Source organism: Salvelinus sp. IW2-2015, linkage group LG7 (genome assembly GCF_002910315.2).
Source record: "Salvelinus sp. IW2-2015 linkage group LG7, ASM291031v2, whole genome shotgun sequence".
In the NCBI taxonomy this organism is placed as follows: Eukaryota; Metazoa; Chordata; class Actinopteri; order Salmoniformes; family Salmonidae; genus Salvelinus; species Salvelinus sp. IW2-2015.
Window position 1 is genome coordinate 24349229 of NC_036847.1, and position 19761 is coordinate 24368989.

Sequence of the window (19761 nt, forward strand, 5' to 3'; positions counted from 1 at the left end):
TGCATTCAAACACATGAGTTTTTGTGATTTTGCGTACCCAATGAGCTGCTAGCCAGATTTTGGCCAGAGGCCCGCGCTTGGAAGTGAAGAGCTGAGTGTAGAACATCATGGTCAAAGCCTTGGTGGTCTATCTGGTCCTCACTGTTGATATTGCTGCGGGTTTGGTTTGATAATACAATACATGTGGTTAATTTTATATAGGATACGGCACAATTCACTTGCAAAATATTTGTTTAACAAGCATTAGCTAGCTAACGTTACTGTAACTCATGGTATGAAAACGAGCCTCTTTATCGAAAGCGTCGTTGACAACAAACTGGAGCTAACCTCTGACCTGGCTAGCTACCTTCGTTTACAGGTGTCCCTAATACTAACTAGATGGAGAAAATGTAAAATGTCTAAATAATTTTAACATCCTTTTCCAAACAAAATAGAATAATTTGATACTCACACGTTTCAGTCCACAATACGTCTGTTTTGAAGGCGGTGACAAATTGAAAAGCTAGTAATGGCGCGAGATTAACAATATTTACTCACATTACCCGCGTATTTGGCACCAACATGGCACGAGCCAATCTGTCTCGAGCAAAGTGATAGCTACCAATTTAGTTACATCGTGTGGTTTTAGTCTAACTGGGTGACATGCGTGAGGTTTAAACGTTTTTATGCTACAGTTTTGATTGTAACCATACATTTTTTTATCTCTGAAGTAGCTACAGTAAAACTTGTCAACTTGAACAGATCATGTTTCGTWATCCCGAAATTGCGTGTGAGCGCTAGAGCATGCCAGCGCCAACTAAAACGTTGGAAGTTGCTCAACCCTAAAACGAATACAAACTATTTTATTATGACATCCAGAGTTTGAGGAAGTTCATTGATTAACTACAGTAACTATCTAAATTGACCCATAATTGTCTTGGCATGTGATGTTCATTTAAATGTATTCACTCCAGTGTGCTTCCTGTTGCAACCAGCTGGGGGCACTGTTACTCTCTTGCCTCTGTAAGTCCTAGACTTTCTGTTTCCTGTTGCTTATAATGATACCTCTTTAGTAGTGTTTTGTGTTCTCGTCTGGGCCGTAGAAACTGTATTGTTTCTTAATTTGACTTCATTGAAATACATCTCCCTCTACTACTATTTCAGTACCTTAAAAGCAAATGAAATAGCATTAACGACTCACTGAGGTACTCAAATAAGCCCCTAAAAAGTAATATTATCTGAAGAAGTCCAAGCCAGCCGTCAAGTGAGCAGGACAACCCTTACTACTGACATACTAATTACATAACTGACATTTGTATAAATACAAGGCGAAATGGAATTACTAATTTACACGCACACAAACACACACACCAACTCCAGCGTACACACACACACACACCACACACCAGAGCAGAAATGCCCCCCAGTATCTTCTKAGGCGTGGATAGCATGCTGAGAAATAAACACGCCAAAATAAATTTGCATTGTGCGCTGACTGTGTGCCATGAGCAGTCGGAAGCTCTGGAACAGCTGGTGTAGCAAGAGGATCCAAACCCCATGACCCACTATAATCACTTGAGGGTTTCATCAGAGGGAGAGCATAGAGAGGGGGATGATAAAGGGAGATGGGAGGAAAAAGAAAGAGCAGTTGTGAGAGGGAGTGAACAGTGATGAGGGAAGGGAGTGACAGGGATGAACGTCTTGAATGGTGCACTGCAGTTCATTTTGAAACAAATGGCAAATAGCCAGATTAATCATCAGCTTGTATTTAATGAGTAGCAAGGTATCTTACAAAGACAGTGTGAGTGTCTGTTTTGCATGTTTTTAATTTCCACTACGTTTAATACTTTTTACTGTACTAATGTAAGAATTTTAACAGTGGTGAAGCTTGTCCAGTATGTACGCATGACAAAAAATGACCTAATCAGATGTTGAGCTTCACTGCATGTTAGAGTTACATCTGTTTGTTATGTAACTGCTTTCACTGTGAACCACTCATTATTATTTAGCCTGTCAGCTTTGATAAAGTCAGTGGGGTTGTTGTTGTAGGCCTTAAGAAACACAACTATGCGGGGCACTCATATAGAATTACCACTTTCCGTACAAAATGCAAATTCCTGTTCACTCTGATTCATCTCAGATCAAACAAGTGGAAAAATGAGGTGACTGCAGCTGAGATTTCATGCCCTGTGCACCATCACCACAACCCCTTTTTGAGAGAATGGAGATTTCTGACTGATTAGCTAGATTGACTCTGCTCATAAAATACTCCACACAAAACTCTGTATGCCAACACACAGTCAAACCACCTGCCAGAATAATTTGTTTTATGTTTATTTAATTTTAGGAGTCACAGACTTTCCCCTTCCCAAAAAATATATATATATTATCTGCATTTAGCAGGCATATGTTGGAAATTCTATCAAAAGGAACATATTTTGCAAGTTGTGAATTGAGGTTCCATAGCAATACTTTTCCACCTATCCTTGATGTTGTGCCAGAATTACTTGAGTTGCATCACAACTGCCTTAATAATATTGGAATTATCTGAAACAGAAGTCCTCAGAGATTCTGTTGGTTGCGCTCTTTGGATCTGCTCAACAGATAATGCCAAAGGCAATTAAGGTAAAGGTCATCAACCTGGAACCATGCTAACAGGAAAATTAAATATTCAGTCCCAGTTTGTTGCGTCCAACTGTCCATGTTGTTGATACAGGTTTGTAGTTCTGAATGACACAGAGATGATTGTTTACCTAATGTCATTACAGACTTTGATATACTGCAAATAATGAGGTTCTTTTACCTGACCCATGGCATTCAGAGTGTCTGAACCTACTGGCCCATCAGAACAAAAGGTATGTCAGTTTTGATTTACAATTTTGAAACATTAGTTAAATTTCAAACAATTATAACCAAGCACCAGACTGGTTGTTTCAACGTTTTGTAATAAAATTTGATAATTACAGCAACTTCCTCAAACATTTGTTTCACAGTTACAATAAGGTCATAATGATACTATAGATATGCTCTCTTATTACAAATACACATCAAGGTCTACAGCACAGCAACACAATGGTCTGAAGGAAAACCAGGGCTACTTTACAGCCCAATTCTATCAGCAATGTATTGGAAATATGTCAGGAAAAATTCAGCCAAGGTCTCTCTCTTCACCGGCACAGTATAACCAGATGAGTTGATGATGATTAGCTTTAATATTTTCATATCGCCCCCGATACACAGATGTGAACATTGCATGATGTGTGGGATCATTGGGCACCTATTTTCATTAGTTCTGTCTCCTTGCCACGCGATTTTCCTSGATAAATCTACGGCACTTAATAATAATAATAAATGTTGTCTTTTATAAATATATTTAAATAGTTCAGTTAACACTTTTGTGTTTTGTCATCTTGTACAATTTAATATTCTTGTTTGTTTGCGTTGACCAACTTGTAAGACATTGGACTCTAGCAATATTCTCTTGTTTGCTGTGGTAAGAATGAGTGCAACAGCTGCTGAGGTACATAGAAATGTCATAAAATGCTGATGAGTTAAGATGGGCCCATCATCTCTCACTGACACAGATACTGTCATGTTGGCTTGTGTGCCAGATTGCAACATATGATTCAACCAAGACTTTTTGCAATTTTACTGTCAGTCTCTCCGTTCCTGGCCATATCTTTCCACCTGGCAATCTCGCCATCCCTGTCTGAACGATTAGGGTAGGATGCAGTTCTGATGCAATACTAGAGAAAATCAGCCTGCAGATTGGCAGAGAGTTGACTGACAGTCACCTCGCCGTAGGTGGAGCCGGTCAGTATGCAGGCAGTCCTCTGGGACGTGGTCCCTGTTTGGCAAGGAGCTCCATCCTCAGCACAGTGCAGACATGCCACGGGGCTCTCTGGCTGTCCGTATGAGATGCTCATTTCCTTGTTGTTTCTCTGGGATGGTTGTGATATGGATCCAAAGGGGTCTTTCTGTTCAGGCCGGGGGCTGCCCCTGCAGATCCTATTGCGGAATGTGGACGTGTCTCGGCAAAGACACTTGCGGAAGTTGGGTTTGCACAGCAGGTAGACCATAGGGTTATAGATGGTGGACGATTTGGCAAAGATGGCCGCCAGGGCGAATGCAGCAGGAGGCACGATGGTGGCATCACCAAATGCCGCCCACATGGCCACTATGGCGTAAGGGCTCCATGCACCAAGGAAACCGATGCATACTGCTACCGACAACTGTTCAGAAACACACATAATTAAAAACATTTCTGCATATATAAATAGGAATAAACATTGAATGAATATTCAATATTACTTTACTTAAAGTCTGCCGGTATAATGCATTATAACTTTGCCACAGACCCTGCAAACTATACTTGTCTATCCACACACAGAATTGCATAATCCCTGAACTGTTGATGTTGTTGTTGTGAACTGGACTGCTGACACAGGGATACCCTCTGACCTTGACAATGAGGCTGTGTGCATTGGTGGTTTTGGTTTGGGATGACACATGCTGCTGGACGGCCCGGCGAGAGCCGCGCACCGTCAGCAGGATGAAGGTGTAGGAGAGGAAAATGACGGTGCAGGGCAGAGCATAGCAGAAAAGGAACAGGCAGACGATGTAGGACAGGGCTGACAGCTCGTGGTTGGGCGCGTGCCAGTCAATGCAGCAGGCAGTGCCATAAGGCTCGGGCCCGTAGTGTCCCCACTGTGCCAGGGGACTGATGGCGAACACAGAGGCGTAACACCACACAGCCACCACCAGGACGCAGGCATGGGACGAGGAGAACTTGTTACCTGGGGATGGAAAATGGGACAAAGGGGGAAAAGGAAGGTGGAGAAATGTGCATTTTGACATAAGATAAGATTGTGCTTTATTCATCTCTAAAGGGCAAATTAGTTAGCATCAGTTTTAACAGACTATTTCACCATCTCAGAGATTAACGTACAGTAAAAGAGAAAGGTTTGATCATATCCCATTGATATCTAACTCACCATAGTTAGGGAAGCTGACTTTGAGGCAACAGATGGAGGAGAGAGCTGTGAGGTTGGTCAGGCTGCACAGACCAAACAGAACCCCACACATAGCATAGAACTGACAGGTGATCTCATCAAACAACCACCTACACAGTGGAGAGAGATGAGAGTTAGGCAGTATAAAATGTTATATTGCTTCATTATCATAAGACAGAATAACAGTGTGAGAGAGAAACAAGTGTTTTTTTGTTTAGTTTTTTGTTCCATGAGCCAGAAGAGAGAAAGAAAATGACAAACTTGTGAGCGAATGCAGAGGGAATGGCCAGAGGGAATAAAGACAGGGTCATCCCAAGGTCGCTGATGGACAGGTTAATGATGAAGAACTCGGCCGGCTTCAAGGACAAGCGCTTACGATACGCAACAAGCATCAAGATGCCATTCCCCAGGAGAGACAGAACACCTAGAAGAGAAAGAGAATGAAATATGATAAAATGAAAAAGAGAGAAGAACAACTGAAGACATAGATGAAGAATTATGAATGTGAAAATCAGAGGGTATACATCCAGGCATAAAAGCATTACCAGTACTCTATGAATGGATTGATTGTATATGCCTCAAATGTTCTCTTAATTTGAGCTGCATGTGGCTGTGACTGGATAACTAGCTAATTGGAATTGAATTTACTCAAATGTGAGAATTTGTTGTGAATGGATAAACAGTGAATAAATGTGACCTCTTGGCAGTGAATATGAACTCACAGAATATGCTGTAGAGTATGCCCATGAGGAAGTCAAGCTCCTTTGAGATTGTGGAGACAAACAGGGCTGTGTCTGAAGCATTTCCCATCTGGAGAAAGAGAGAGAAGGAGTGGAGGAGGGTGGACAGAAGGGAGTGTAACTGTTAGTCAGAGAACAGTAGCACAGTTAATTGACAATTATGTCATTACGTAATGTTTGCTAGCGTTAATTACAGCCACAAGTTCTCTTTGAATCAACTAATTTAATAATCAGTGAATGAGTGATGAGGGAAAACATCAGCGAGTGGACAAAAAGATCATGAAGGTGAGCAACAACAAAGGATTCGCTACACTATTTTTGTCGTTCCATCTGGTCTACATTTATCTGCTTTGGATAAATATCAGAATTGGAAAGCTTTAAAGGCCCAATGCAGCCTTTTTTATATCAATATCAAATCATTTCTGGGTAGCAATTAATTACCTTACTGTAAAAGATTTCCGTTAAAATGGGCAAAAGTAGCTTTTTAGCAAAACACTATTTCTGAAGCAAGAATTTGCTAGGATTGTTTGGGAGTGGTTTAAGTGGGGAGCGGAAAACTAGCTGTTATTGGAGGTTTGGAATGCTCTTTGTTATTGGTCTATAAAAAATTTACCCCATGGTGATGTCACCATGGAAAGCCAAAATTCCTGCCCATGCAAACCTGCTGATTAGATGGTCCTGTGTAGATTGTATTTTCAACCAGCAACTATCAGGAAATAACACTGATCACAATTGTTCACAATTGTACAGTGTTAGTTTCATCAGCTGTTGTACAATGTGATATAAAACACAGGGAAAAACTAATTTTGACTGTGCTGGGCCTTGAAATGAATTGAAACAACAGCTGGGTTGAGCACTGAACTAAGCCTTTTGTTAAGAGTTCGAATATGGGCACTTCAGCCAGTAGCTGTTGATTTCCATGTGGAGTATGTTGGGGTAGATGTGTTAAGGGGACTGTACAGTCGTGGCCAAAAGTTTTGAGAATGACACAAATATACATTTTCACAAAGTCTGCTGCCTCAGTTTATATGATGGCAATTTGCATATACTCCAGAATGTTATGAAGAATGATCAGATGAATTGCAATTAATTGCAAAGTCCCTCTTTGCCATGCAAATGACCTGAATCCCCCAAAAAAACATTTCCACTGCATTTCAGCCCCGCCACAAAAGGACCAGCTGACATCATGTCAGTGATTCTCTCGTTAACACAGGTGTGAGTGTTGACGAGGACAAGGCTGGAGATCACTCTGTCATGCTGATTGAGTTCGAATAACAGACTGGAAGCTTCAAAAGGAGGGTGGTGCTTGGAATCATTGTTCTTCCTCTGTCAACCATGGTTACCTGCAAGGAAACACGTGCCGTCATCATTGCTTTGCACAAAAAGGGCTTCACAGGCAAGGATATTGCTGCCAGTAAGATTGCACCTAAATCAACCATTTATCGGACCATCAAGAACTTCAAGGAGAGCGGTTCAATTGTTGTGAAGAAGGCTTCAGGGCGCCCAAGAAAGTCCAGCAAGCGCCAGGACCGTCTCCTAAAGTTGATTCAGCTGCGGGATCGGGGCACCACCAGTACAGAGCTTGCTCAGGAATGGCAGCAGGCAGGTGTGAGTGCATCTGCACGCACAGTGAGGCGAAGACTTTTGGAGGATGGCCTGATGTCAAGAACGGCAGCTAAGAAGCCACTTCTCTCCAGGAAAAACATCAGGGACAGACTGATATTCTGCAAAAGGTACAGGGATTGGACTGCTGAGGACTGGGGTAAAGTCATTTTCTCTGATGAATCCCCTTTCCAATTGTTTGGGGCATCCGGAAAAAAGCTTGTCCGGAGAAGACAAGGTGAGTGCTACTATCAGTCCTGTGTCATGCCAACAGTTAAGCATCCTGAGACCATTCATGTCTGGGGTTGCTTCTCAGCCAAGGGAGTGGGCTCACATTTTGCCTAAGAACACAGCCATGAATAAAGAATGCTACCAMYACATCCTCCGAGAGCAACTTCTCCCAACCATCCAGGAACAGTTTGATGACGAACAATGCCTTTTTCCAGCATGATGGAGCACCTTGACATAAGACAAAAGTGATGACTAAATGGCTCCGGGAACAAAACATCGATATTTTGGGTCCATTTCCAGGAAACTCCCCAGACCTTAATCCCATTGAGAATTTGTGGTCAATCCTCAAGAGGCGGGTGGACAAACAAAAACCCACAAATTCTGACAAACTCCAAGCATTGATTATGCAAGAATGGACATCCATCAGTCAGGATGTGGCCCAGAAGTTAATTGACAGCATGCCAGGGTGGATTGCAGAGGTCTTGAAAAAGAAGGGTCAGCACTGCAAATATTGACTCTTTGCATCAACTTTACATGTAATTGTCAATAAAAGCCTTTGACACTTATGAAATGGTTGTAATTATACTTCAGTATTCCATAGTAACATCTGACAAAAATATCTAAAGACACTGAAGCAGCAAACTTTGTGGAAATTAATATTTGTGTCATTCTCAAAACTTTTGGCCACGACTGTACTATGCCATTGTAATATAGGGAAATACAGCCTGGAACGTGTGTCTCTGCTAATACAGCCTGATTAGCTACAGTATTACCATACTGAATATCAGAGTAATCAGAGACACATGTTCCATACAGAGACAAACATGTTCCATACAGACCACAAAGGGCCTGGAGCACCACTGTGTTCTGAGTGGGCCTCCCAGTCCTCCAGAGGCTACAATCTCTCTAGACCAGTGGTTCCCAAAAGGTGGGGGCCCGACGAGTTCCCCCCCCCCCAAAAAACATAGTTTTTTAAGGAACTGAGTCCGGCTTTCAACTTACTCTTGATAGTTGTAATAATAGAATGCACAAGATGAAATTTCTAAATTGGGTAGTGCACCATCAGTTTTCCTCGTGTCATGACAGTCATTGTATACCTTAGAGAGCTATTCACTTTTCAGAAATGTCCAGATCAACTAGTCTATTTCAGCTAACGTTTTTTAGCTAGGTTTTTTAGCCCATCGATTTTGTAGTAATGTTCGAGTCACTCAAATATCACATGAATACACATTAGAATTGTATGAACATTTGCTTTAAAACTGCAACATTGTCTCTGCACCCCATGCCAAAATGTGTAAAATTGCAGGAAATAAGCTATTTTCTACATTGTAGAATAATAGTGAGACATCAAAACTATGACGTATAACAATATGGATCATGTAGAACCAAAAAAGTGTTAAACAAATCAAAAATATATGTTATATTAGATTCTTCAAAGTAGCCACCCTATGACAGCTTTGCACACTCTTGGCATTCATGACAGCTTTGCAACTCTTGGCATTCCTCAACCAGCTTCATGAGGTAGTACCTTGAATGGCATTTCAATAACAAGTTTGTTAAAAGTTAATTTGTGGAATTTCTTTTCCTTTTTAAACATTGAGCCAATCAGTTATGTTGTGACAAGGTAGAGGTGGTATACGAAAGTAATAGCCCTATTTGGTAAAAGACCAAGCCCATATTATGCCAAGAACAGCTCAAAGAGAAAACAAGAGTCCATCATTAACTTGAAGACATGAAGGTCAAGGCCTCCCGAGTGGTGCAGTGGTCTAAGGCACTGCATCGCAGTGCTAGCTGTGCCACTAGAGATCCTGGTTCGAGTCCAGGCTCTGTCGCAGCCGGCCGTGACATTGGGCGGTGCACAATTGCCCCAGCGTCGTCCGACTTATGGGAGGGTTTGGCTGGCAAGGATGTTCTTGTCCCATCACGCTCTAGCAACTCCTGTGGCGAGCTGGGTGCAATGCTTGCTGACACGGTCGCCAGTGTTTCCTCTGACACATTGATGCGGCTGGCTTCCGGGTTAAGCAGGCATTGTGTCAAGAAGCAGGCGGCCTTGGCTGGGTTGTGTTTCGGAGGACGCACTGCTCTCGACCCTCGCCTCTCCCGAGTCCGTACGGGAGCTGCAGCTATGGGACAAGACTGTAACTACCAATTGTATACCATGAAAGGGAGAAAAAATTTATTCACTTAAAAAAGACATGAAGGTCAAGAAAATCCAGAAAATGTCAAGAACTTGAAAGTTTCTTCAAGTGCAGTCGCAAAAACCATCAAGTGCTATGATGAAACTTGCTCTCATGAGGACTGTCACAAGAATTGAAGATCCAGAGTTACCTCTGCTGCAGAGGATAAGGTCATTTGAGTTAACTGCACCTCAGATTGCAGCCTAAATAAATGCTTCACAGAGTTCAAGTAACAGACACATAAACGAAGCATCATCCTGTTTACCAGGGGGCAGGGCTACCGACATTAGCCAGATGCTGCTGGCTAAAGCTAAAACTGGCGAGTGTAGAGAGTATAGAGATATTGTTATCCACGATGTTAGGATGAAAGTCAGAGGTCACCAAGCGCAACATAGCTTCAGCGTGTAAATCAGCTAGAAAGATGTGTCGGCATCGAGTAGTTGTCTCTGGCCCCCTCCCAGTTAGGGGGAGTGATGAGCTCTACAGCAGAGTCTCACAACTCAATCGCTGGTTGAAAACAGTTTTCTGCCCCTCCCAAAAGATAGAATTTGTAGATAATTGGCCCTCTTTCTGGGACTCACCCACAAACAGGACCAAGCCTGGCCTGTTGAGGAGTGACGGACTCCATCCTAGCTGGAGGGGTGCTCTCATCTTATCTACCAACATATCTACCAACAATTGGTAGTTACAGTCTTGTCCCATAGCTGCACCTCCCGTACGGACTCGGGAGAGGCGAGGGTTGAGAGCCGTGCGTSCTCCGAAACACAACAGGGCTCTAACTCCTCTAGCTCCACAATKAAATAGGGTGCAGGCCAGGCAGCAGGCTGTTAGCCAGCCTGCCAGCTTAGTGGAGTCTGCCACAAGCACAGTCAGTGTAGTCAGCTCAGCTATCCCCATTGAGACCGTGTCTGTGCCTCGACCTAGGTTGGGCAAACTAAAGATGGCGGTGTTTGCCTTAGCAATCTCACTAGAATAAAGACCTCCTCCATTCCTGCCATTATTGAAAGAGATCGTGATACCTCACATCTCAAAACAGGGCTACTTAATTAATGTTAGATCCCTCACTTCAAAGGCAGTTATAGTCAATGAACTAATCACTGATCATAATCTTGATGTGATTGGCCTGACTGAAACATGGCTTAAGCCTAAACAATAAAGTGGTCTTAAAACGGAACCTTGAGAACACCGAAATTTACAGTTGTTTTGTCAGAGGACAAAACCATCACAGAGAACAACTGATATCTTTCCGACAGATAAGATCTAAACCAGGCCAGAACTTGTCCGTGTAGACCAATTTGGGTTTCCAATCTCTCCAAAAGAATGTGGTGATCATGGTATCAAAAGCGAACTAAGGTCTAGGAGCACGAGGACAGATGCAGAGCCTCGGTCTGACGCCATTAAAAGGTCATTTACCACCTTCACAAGTGCAGTCTCAGTGCTTATGATGGGGTCTAAAACCAGACTGAAGCACCTTCTTCAGGAAGGCTGTGAGTTGCTGCGCAACAGCTTTTTCATTTTTTTTTGAGAGGAATGGAAGATTCAATATAGGCTGATAGTTTTTTTATATTTTCTGGGTCAAGGTTTGGCTTTTTCAAGAGAGGCTTTATTACTGCCACTTTTAGTGAGTTTGGTACACATCCGGTGGATAGAGAGCCATTTATTATGTTCAACATAGGAGGGCCAAGCACAGGAAGCAGCTCTTTCAGTAGTTTAGTTGGAATAGGGTCCAGTATGGAGCTTGAAGGTTTAGAGGCCATGATTATTTTCATCATTGTGTCAAGAGATATAGTACTAAAACACTTGAGTGTCTCTCTTGATCGCTAGGTCCTGGCAGAGTTGTGCAGACTCAGGACAACTGAGCTTTGGAGGAATACGCAGATTTAAGAGGAGTCCGTAATTTGCTTTCTAATGATCATGATCTTTTCCTCAAAGAAGTTCATGCATTTATTACTGCTGAAGTGAAAGCCATCCTGTCTTGGGGAATGCTGCTTTTTAGTTAGCTTTGCAACAGTATCAAAAATACTTTTTGGATTGTTTCTTATTTTCCTCAATTGAGTTGGAAAAATAGGATGATCGAGCAGCAGTGAGGGCTCTTCGATACTGCACGGTACTGTCTTTCCAGCTAGGCGGAAGACTTCCAGTTTGGTGTGGCGCCATTTCCGTTCCAATTTTCTGGAAGCTTGCTTCAGAGCTCGGTATTTTCTGTTAACCAGGGAGCTAGTTTCTTATGACAAATGTTTTAGTTTTTAGGGGTGCAACTGCATCTAGGGTATTGCGCAAGGTTAAATTGAGTTCCTCAGTTAGGTGGTTAACTGATTTTTGTCCTCTGACATCCTTGGGTAGGCAGAGGGAGTCTGGAAGGGCATCAAGGAATCTTTGGGTTGTCTGAGAATTTATAGCACGACTTTTGATGCTCCTTGGTTGGGGTCTGAGCAGATTATTTGTTGCGATTGCAAACGTAATAAAATGGTGGTCCGATAGTCCAGGATTATGAGGAAAAACATTAAGATCCACAACATTTATTCCATGGGACAAAACTAGGTCCAGAGTATGACTGTGGCAGTGAGTAGGTCCAGAGACATGTTGGACAAACCCACTGAGTCGATGATGGCTCGAAGCCTTTTGGAGTGGGTCTTTGGACTTTTCCATGTGAATATTAAAGTCACCAAAAAATTAGAATATTATCTGCTATGACTACAAGGTCCGATAGGAATTCAGGGAACTCCGTGAGGAAACGCTGTATATGGCGCAGGAGGCCTGTAAACAGTAGCTATAAAAAGTTATTGAGTAGGCTGCATAGATTTCATGACTAGAAGCTCAAAAGACGAAAACGTCGTTTTTTTTTTGTAAATTGAAATTTGCTATCGTAAATGTTAGCAACACCTCCGCCTTTGCGGGATGCACGGGAGATATGGTCACTAGTGTAACCAGGAGGTGAGGCCTCATAACAGGAGGTGAGGCCTCATAACACAGTAAATTCATTAGGCTTAAGCCATGTTTCAGTCAGGCCAATCACATCAAGATTATGATCAGTGATTAGTTCATTGACTATAACTGCCTTTGAAGTGAGGGATCTAACATTAATTAAGTAGCCCTGTTTTGAGATGTGAGGTATCACGATCTCTTTCAATAATGGCAGGAATGGAGGAGGTCTTTATTCTAGTGAGATTGCTAAGGCAAACACCGCCATCTTTAGTTTGCCCAACCTAGGTCGAGGCACAGACACGGTCTCAATGGGATAGCTGAGCTGACTACACTGACTGTGCTTGTGGCAGACTCCACTAAGCTGGCAGGCTGGCTAACAGCCTGCTGCCTGGCCTGCACCTATTTATTGTGGAGCTAGAGGAGTTAGAGCCCTGTTGTGTTTCGGAGCACGCACGGCTCTCAACCTCGCCTCTCCCGAGTCCGTACGGGAGGTGCAGCTATGGGACAAGACTGTAACTACCAATTGTTGGTAGATATGTTGGTAGATAAGATGAGAGCACCCCTCCAGCTAGGATGGAGTCCGTCACTCCTCAACAGGCCAGGCTTGGTCCTGTTTGTGGGTGAGTCCCAGAAAGAGGGCCAATTATCTACAAATTCTATCTTTTGGGAGGGGCAGAAAACTGTTTTCAACCAGCGATTGAGTTGTGAGACTCTGCTGTAGAGCTCATCACTCCCCCTAACTGGGAGGGGGCCAGAGACAACTACTCGATGCCGACAACATCTTTCTAGCTGATTTACACGCTGAAGCTATGTTGCGCTTGGTGACCTCTGACTTTCATCCTAACATCGTGGATAACAATATCTCTATACTCTCTACACTCGCCAGTTTTAGCTTTAGCCAGCAGCATCTGGCTAATGTCGGTAGCCCTGCCCCTGGTAAACAGGATGATGCTTCGTTTATGTGTCTGTTACTTGAACTCTGTGAAGCATTTATTTAGGCTGCAATCTGAGGTGCAGTTAACTCAAATGACCTTATCCTCTGCAGCAGAGGTAACTCTGGATCTTCAATTCTTGTGACAGTCCTCATGAGAGCAAGTTTCATCATAGCACTTGATGGTTTTGCGACTGCACTTGAAGAAACTTTCAAGTTCTTGACATTTTCTGGATTTTCTTGACCTTCATGTCTTTTTTAAATGAATAAATTTTTTCTCCTTTCATGGTATACAATTGGTAGTTACAGTTTGTCCATAGCTGCAGCTCCGTACGGACTCGGGAGAGGCGAGGGTCGAGAGCAGTGCGTCTCCGAAACACAACCCAGCCAAGCGCTGCTTGACATCTGCTACGCGGAGCAGCGCATAGTGTAGAGACATGGGACGTGTAGCAGTGCACAGCTGCACGATTCAAGAGCGTATGTCAGATTGACCAACCCTCCCATGCGGCGACTGGGCAATGCACGCATGCACGGCCCTGCACGAGCTGACTAACATTTAGGCACAGTAGCACTCGATGAGCTAGAATGCCGGACCTTGACTTATGTCAGAGATGACTCGTCTTTGAGGTTATATATGGGCGGCTACAAAGGGCTTTACTTGTATACACCACTGTCCAATACTGTCTCAATGTAAAAAGAATTCAATTCTTTAACATGTATGAAATCATTCAATACTACCTCATGACTAGAATGCCAAGTTGCAATGTCATGTGCCATGTCAGCTGTAAGGTGCTACTTGAGAATCTCAATTACATTATTTTTTGGAATTGTTTAACACTTTTGGTCTACATGATTCCATTGTTATACTCATAGTTTTGATGTTCACTATTATTCTACAATGTAGAAAATAGCTTATTTCCTGCAATTTTACACATTTTGGCATGGGGTGCAGAGACAATGTTGCATTTTAAAGCAAATGTTCATACAATTCTAATGTGTATTCATGTGATATTTGAGTGACTCGAACATTACTACAAAATCGATGGCTAAAAAACCTAGCTAAAAAACGTTAGCTGAAATAGACTAGTTGATCTGGACATTTCTGAAAAGTGAATAGCTCTCTAAGGTATACAATGACTGTCATGACACGAGGAAAACTGATGGTGCACTACCCATTTAGAAATTTCATCTTGTGCATTTATATTATACAACTATCAAGAGTAAGTTGAAAGCCGGACTCAAGTTCCTTAAAAAAACTATGTTTTTTGGGGGGGGGGAACTCGTCGGCCCCCACCTTTTGGGAACCACTGGTCTAGAGAGATTGTAGCCTCTGGAGGACTGGAGCCCACTCAGAACACAGTGGTGCTCCAGCCCTTTGTGGTCTGTATGGAACATGTTTGTCTCTGTAATGGAACATGTGTCTCTGATTACTCTGATATTCAGTATGGTAATACTGTAGCTAATCAGGCTGTATTAGCAGAGACACACGTTCCAGGCTGTATTTCCCTATATTACAATGGCATAGTACAGTCGTGGCCAAAAGTTTTGAGAATGACACAAATATAATTTCCACAAAGTTTGCTGCTTCAGTGTCTTTAGATATTTTTGTCAGATGTTACTATGGAATACTGAAGTATAATTACAACCATTTCATAAGTGTCAAAGGCTTTTATTGACAATTACATGTAAAGTTGATGCAAAGAGTCAATATTTGCAGTGCTGACCCTTCTTTTCAAGACCTCTGCAATCCACCCTGGCATGCTGTCAATTAACTTCTGGGCCACATCCTGACTGATGGATGTCCATTCTTGCAATATCAATGCTTGGAGTTTGTCAGAATTTGTGGTTTTTGTTTGTCCACCCGCCTCTTGAGGATTGACCACAAATTCTCAATGGGATTAAGGTCTGGGGAGTTTCCTGGAAATGGACCAAAATATCGATGTTTTGTTCCCGGAAGCCATTTAGTCATCACTTTTGTCTTATGTCAAGGTGCTCCATCATGCTGGAAAAAGGCATTGTTCGTCATCAAACTGTCCTGGATGGTTGGGAGAAGTTGCTCTCGGAGGATGTAGTGGTAGCATTCTTTATTCATGGCTGTGTTCTTAGGCAAAATGTGAGCCACTCCCTTGGCTGAGAAGCAACCCCAGACATGAATGGTCTCAGGATGCTTAACTGTTGGCATGACACAGGACTGATAGTAGCACTCACCTTGTCTTCTCCGGACAAGCTTTTTTCCGGATGCCCAAACAATTGGAAAGGGATTCATCGACAGAAAATGACTTTACCCCAGTCCTCAGCAGTCCAATCCCTGTACCTTTTGCAGAATATCAGTCTGTCCCTGATGTTTTTCCTGGAGAGAAGTGGCTTTTAGCTGCCGTTCTTGACATCAGGCCATCCTCCAAAAGTCTTCGCCTCACTGTGCGTGCAGATGCACTCACACCTGCCTGCTGCCATTCCTGAGCAAGCTCTGTACTGGTGTGCCCCGATCCCGCAGCTGAATCAACTTTAGGAGACGGTCCTGGCGCTTGCTGGACTTTCTTGGGCGCCCTGAAGCCTTCTTCACAACAATTGAACCGCTCTCCTTGAAGTTCTTGATGGTCCGATAAATGGTTGATTTAGGTGCAATCTTACTGGCAGCAATATCCTTGCCTGTGAAGCCCTTTTTGTGCAAAGCAATGATGACGGCACGTATTTCCTTGCAGGTAACATTGTTGACAGAGGAAGAACAATGATTCCAAGCACCACCCTCCTTTTGAAGCTTCCAGTCTGTTATTCGAACTCAATCAGCATGACAGAGTGATCTCCAGCCTTGTCCTCGTCAACACTCACACCTGTGTTAACGAGAGAATCACTGACATGATGTCAGTTGGTCCTTTGTGGCAAGGCTGAAATACAGTGGAAATATTTTTGGGGGATTCAGGTCATTTGCATGGCAAAGAGGGACTTTGCAATTAATTGCAATTCATCTGATCATTCTTCCATAACATTCTGGAGTATATGCAAATTGCCATCATATAAACTGAGGCAGCAGACTTTGTGAAAATGTATATTTGTGTCATTCTCAAAACTTTTGGCCACGACTGTACAGTCCCTTAACACATCTACCCCAACATACTCCACATGGAAATCAACAGCTACTGGCTGAAGTGCCATATTCGAACTCTTAACAAAAGGCTTAGTTCAGTGCTCAACCCAGCTGTTGTTTCAATTCATTTCAAGGCCCAGCACAGTCAAAATTAGTTTTCTCCTGTGTTTTATATCACATTGTACAACAGCTGATGAAACTAACACTGTACAATTGTGAAATTGTGATCAGTGTTTATTTCCTGATAGTTGCTGGTTGAAAATACAATCTACACAGGACCATCTAATCAGCAGGTTTGCATGGGCAGGAATTTTGGCTTTCCATGGTGACATACACCATGGGGTAAATTTTTTATAGACCAATAACAAAGAGCATTCCAAACCTCCAATAACAGCTAGTTTTCCGCTCCCCACTTAAACCACTCCCAAACAATCCTAGCAAATTCTTGCTTCAGAAATAGTGTTTTGCTAAAAAGCTACTTTTGCCCATTTTAAACGAAATCTTTTACAGTAAGGTAATTAATTGCTACCCAGAAATGATTTGATATTGATATAAAAAAGGCTGCATTGGGCCTTTAAAGCTTTTCCAATTCTGATATTTATCCAAAGCAGATAAATGTAGACCAGATGGAACGACAAAAATAGTGTAGCGAATCCTTTGTTGTTGCTCACCTTCATGATCTTTTTGTCCACTCTCTGATGTTTTCCCTCATACTCATCACTGATTATTAAATTAGTTGATTCAAAGAGAACTTGTGGCTGTAATTAACGCTAGCAAACATTACGTAATGACATAATTGTCAATTAACTGTGCTACTGTTCTCTGACTAACAGTTACACTCCCTTCTGTCCACCCTCCTCCACTCCTTCTCTCTCTTTCTCCAGATGGGAAATGCTTCAGACCACAGCCCTGTTTGTCTCCACAATCCTCAAAGAGCTTGACTTCCTCATGGGCATACTCTACAGCATATTCTGTGAGTTCATATTCACTGCCAAGAGGTCACATTTATTCACTGTTTATCCATTCACAACAAATTCTCACATTTGAGTAAATTCAATTCCAATTAGCTAGTTATCCAGTCACAGCACATGCAGCTCAAATTAAGAGAACATTTGAGGCATATACAATCAATCCATTCATAGAGTACTGGTAATGCTTTTATGCCTGGATGTATACCCTCTGATTTTCACATTCATAATTCTTCATCTATGTCTTCAGTTGTTCTTCTCTCTTTTTCATTTTATCATATTTCATTTCTCTTTCTCTTCTAGGTGTTCTGTCTCTCCTGGGGAATGGCATCTTGATGCTTGTTGCGTATCGTAAGCGCTTGTCCTTTGAAGCGGCCGAGTTCTTCATCATTAACTGTCCATCAGCGACCTTGGGATGACCCTGTCTTTATTCCCTCTGGCCATTCCCTCTGCATTCGCTCACAAGTTTGTCATTTTCTTTCTCTCTTCTGGCTCATGGAACAAAAAACTAAAAAAAAAACACTTGTTTCTCTCTCACACTGTTATTCTGTCTTATGATAATGAAGCAATATAACATTTTATACTGCCTAACTCTCATCTCTCTCCACTGTGTAGGTGGTTTTTGATGAGATCACCTGTCAGTTCTATGCTATGTGTGGGGTTCTGTTTGGTCTGTGCAGCCTGACCAACCTCACAGCTCTCTCCTCCATCTGTTGCCTCAAAGTCAGCTTCCCTAACTATGGTGAGTTAGATATCAATGGGATATGATCAAACCTTTCTCTTTACTGTACGTTAATCTCTGAGATTGGTGAAAAGTCTGTTAAAACTGATGCTAACTAATTTGCCCTTTAGAGATGAATAAAGCACAATCTTATCTTATGTCAAATGCACATTTCTCCACCTTCCTTTTCCCCTTTGTCCCATTTTCCATCCCCAGGTACAAGTTCTCCTCGTCCCATGCCTGCGTCCTGGTGGTGGCTGTGTGGTGTTACGCCTCTGTGTTCGCCATCAGTCCCCTGGCACAGTGGGGACACTACGGGCCCGAGCCTTATGGCACTGCCTGCTGCATTGACTGCACGCGGGCCCAACCACGAGCTGTCAGCCCTGTCCTACATCGTCTGCCTGTTCCTTTTCTGCTATGCTCTGCCCTGCACCGTCATTTTCCTCTCCTACACCTTCATCCTGCTGACGGTGCGCGGCTCTCGCCGGGCCGTCCAGCAGCATGTGTCATCCCAAACCAAAACCACCAATGCACACAGCCTCATTGTCAAGGTCAGAGGGTATCCCTGTGTCAGCAGTCCAGTTCACAACAACAACATCAACAGTTCAGGGATTATGCAATTCTGTGTGTGGATAGACAAGTATAGTTTGCCAGGGTCTGTGGCAAAGTTATAATGCATTATACCGGCAGACTTTAAGTAAAGTAATATTGAATATTCATTCAATGTTTATTCCTATTTATATATGCAGAAATGTTTTTTATTATGTGTGTTTCTGAACAGTTTTCGTAGCAGTATGCATCGGTTTCCTTGGTGCATGGAGCCCCTTACGCCATAGTGGCCATGTGGGCGGCATTTGGTGATGCCACCATCGTGCCTCTCTGCTGCATTCGCCCTGGCGGCCATCTTTGCCAAATCGTCCACCATCTATAACCCTATGGTCTACCTGCTGTGGCAAACCCAACTTCCGCAAGTGTCTTTGCGAGACACGTCCACATTCCGCATAGGATCTGCAGGGGCAGCCCCGGCCTGAACAGAAAGACCCCTTTGGATCCATATCACAACCATCCCAGAGAAACAACAAGGAAATGAGCATCTCATACGGACAGCCAGAGAGCCCCGTGGCATGTCTGCACTGTGGGCTGAGGATGGAGCTCCTTGCCCAAACAGGACCACGTCCCAGAGGACTGCCTGCATCTGACCTGGCTCCCTACGGCGAGGTGACTGTCAGTCAAACTCTCTGCCAATCTGCAGGCTGATTTTCTCTAGTGATTGCATCAAACTTGCATCCTACCCTAATCGTTCAGACAGGAAGATGGCGAGATTGCCAGGTGGAAAGATTATGGCAGAGACGGAGAGACTGGACCAGTAAAATTGCAAAAGTCTTGGGGT

At 43.0% G+C, this 19761-nt stretch overlaps 1 protein-coding gene and 1 pseudogene across 1 annotated transcript in view; one reads left to right on the forward strand and one right to left on the reverse strand.

Annotated features, from left to right (window-relative positions):
- Window positions 1-1811: 1811 nt before the first annotated feature.
- The window catches only part of LOC111966678 (opsin-5-like), a 38695-nt gene continuing 20745 nt past the window's right edge, over window positions 1812-19761 (reverse strand). Inside the window, exons 2-6 of the mRNA XM_023991545.2 lie at window positions 5714-5801; window positions 5253-5415; window positions 4974-5101; window positions 4441-4775; window positions 1812-4211 (exon numbers count right to left, since the gene is read on the reverse strand). Of these exons, the coding sequence (XP_023847313.1) occupies window positions 3726-4211; window positions 4441-4775; window positions 4974-5101; window positions 5253-5415; window positions 5714-5801 (1200 nt within the window). The 3' untranslated portion in view covers window positions 1812-3725. The remainder of the gene's footprint in view (window positions 4212-4440; window positions 4776-4973; window positions 5102-5252; window positions 5416-5713; window positions 5802-19761) is intronic.
- LOC111966958 (opsin-5-like) overlaps window positions 17567-19761 on the forward strand; it is a 9406-nt pseudogene continuing 7211 nt past the window's right edge.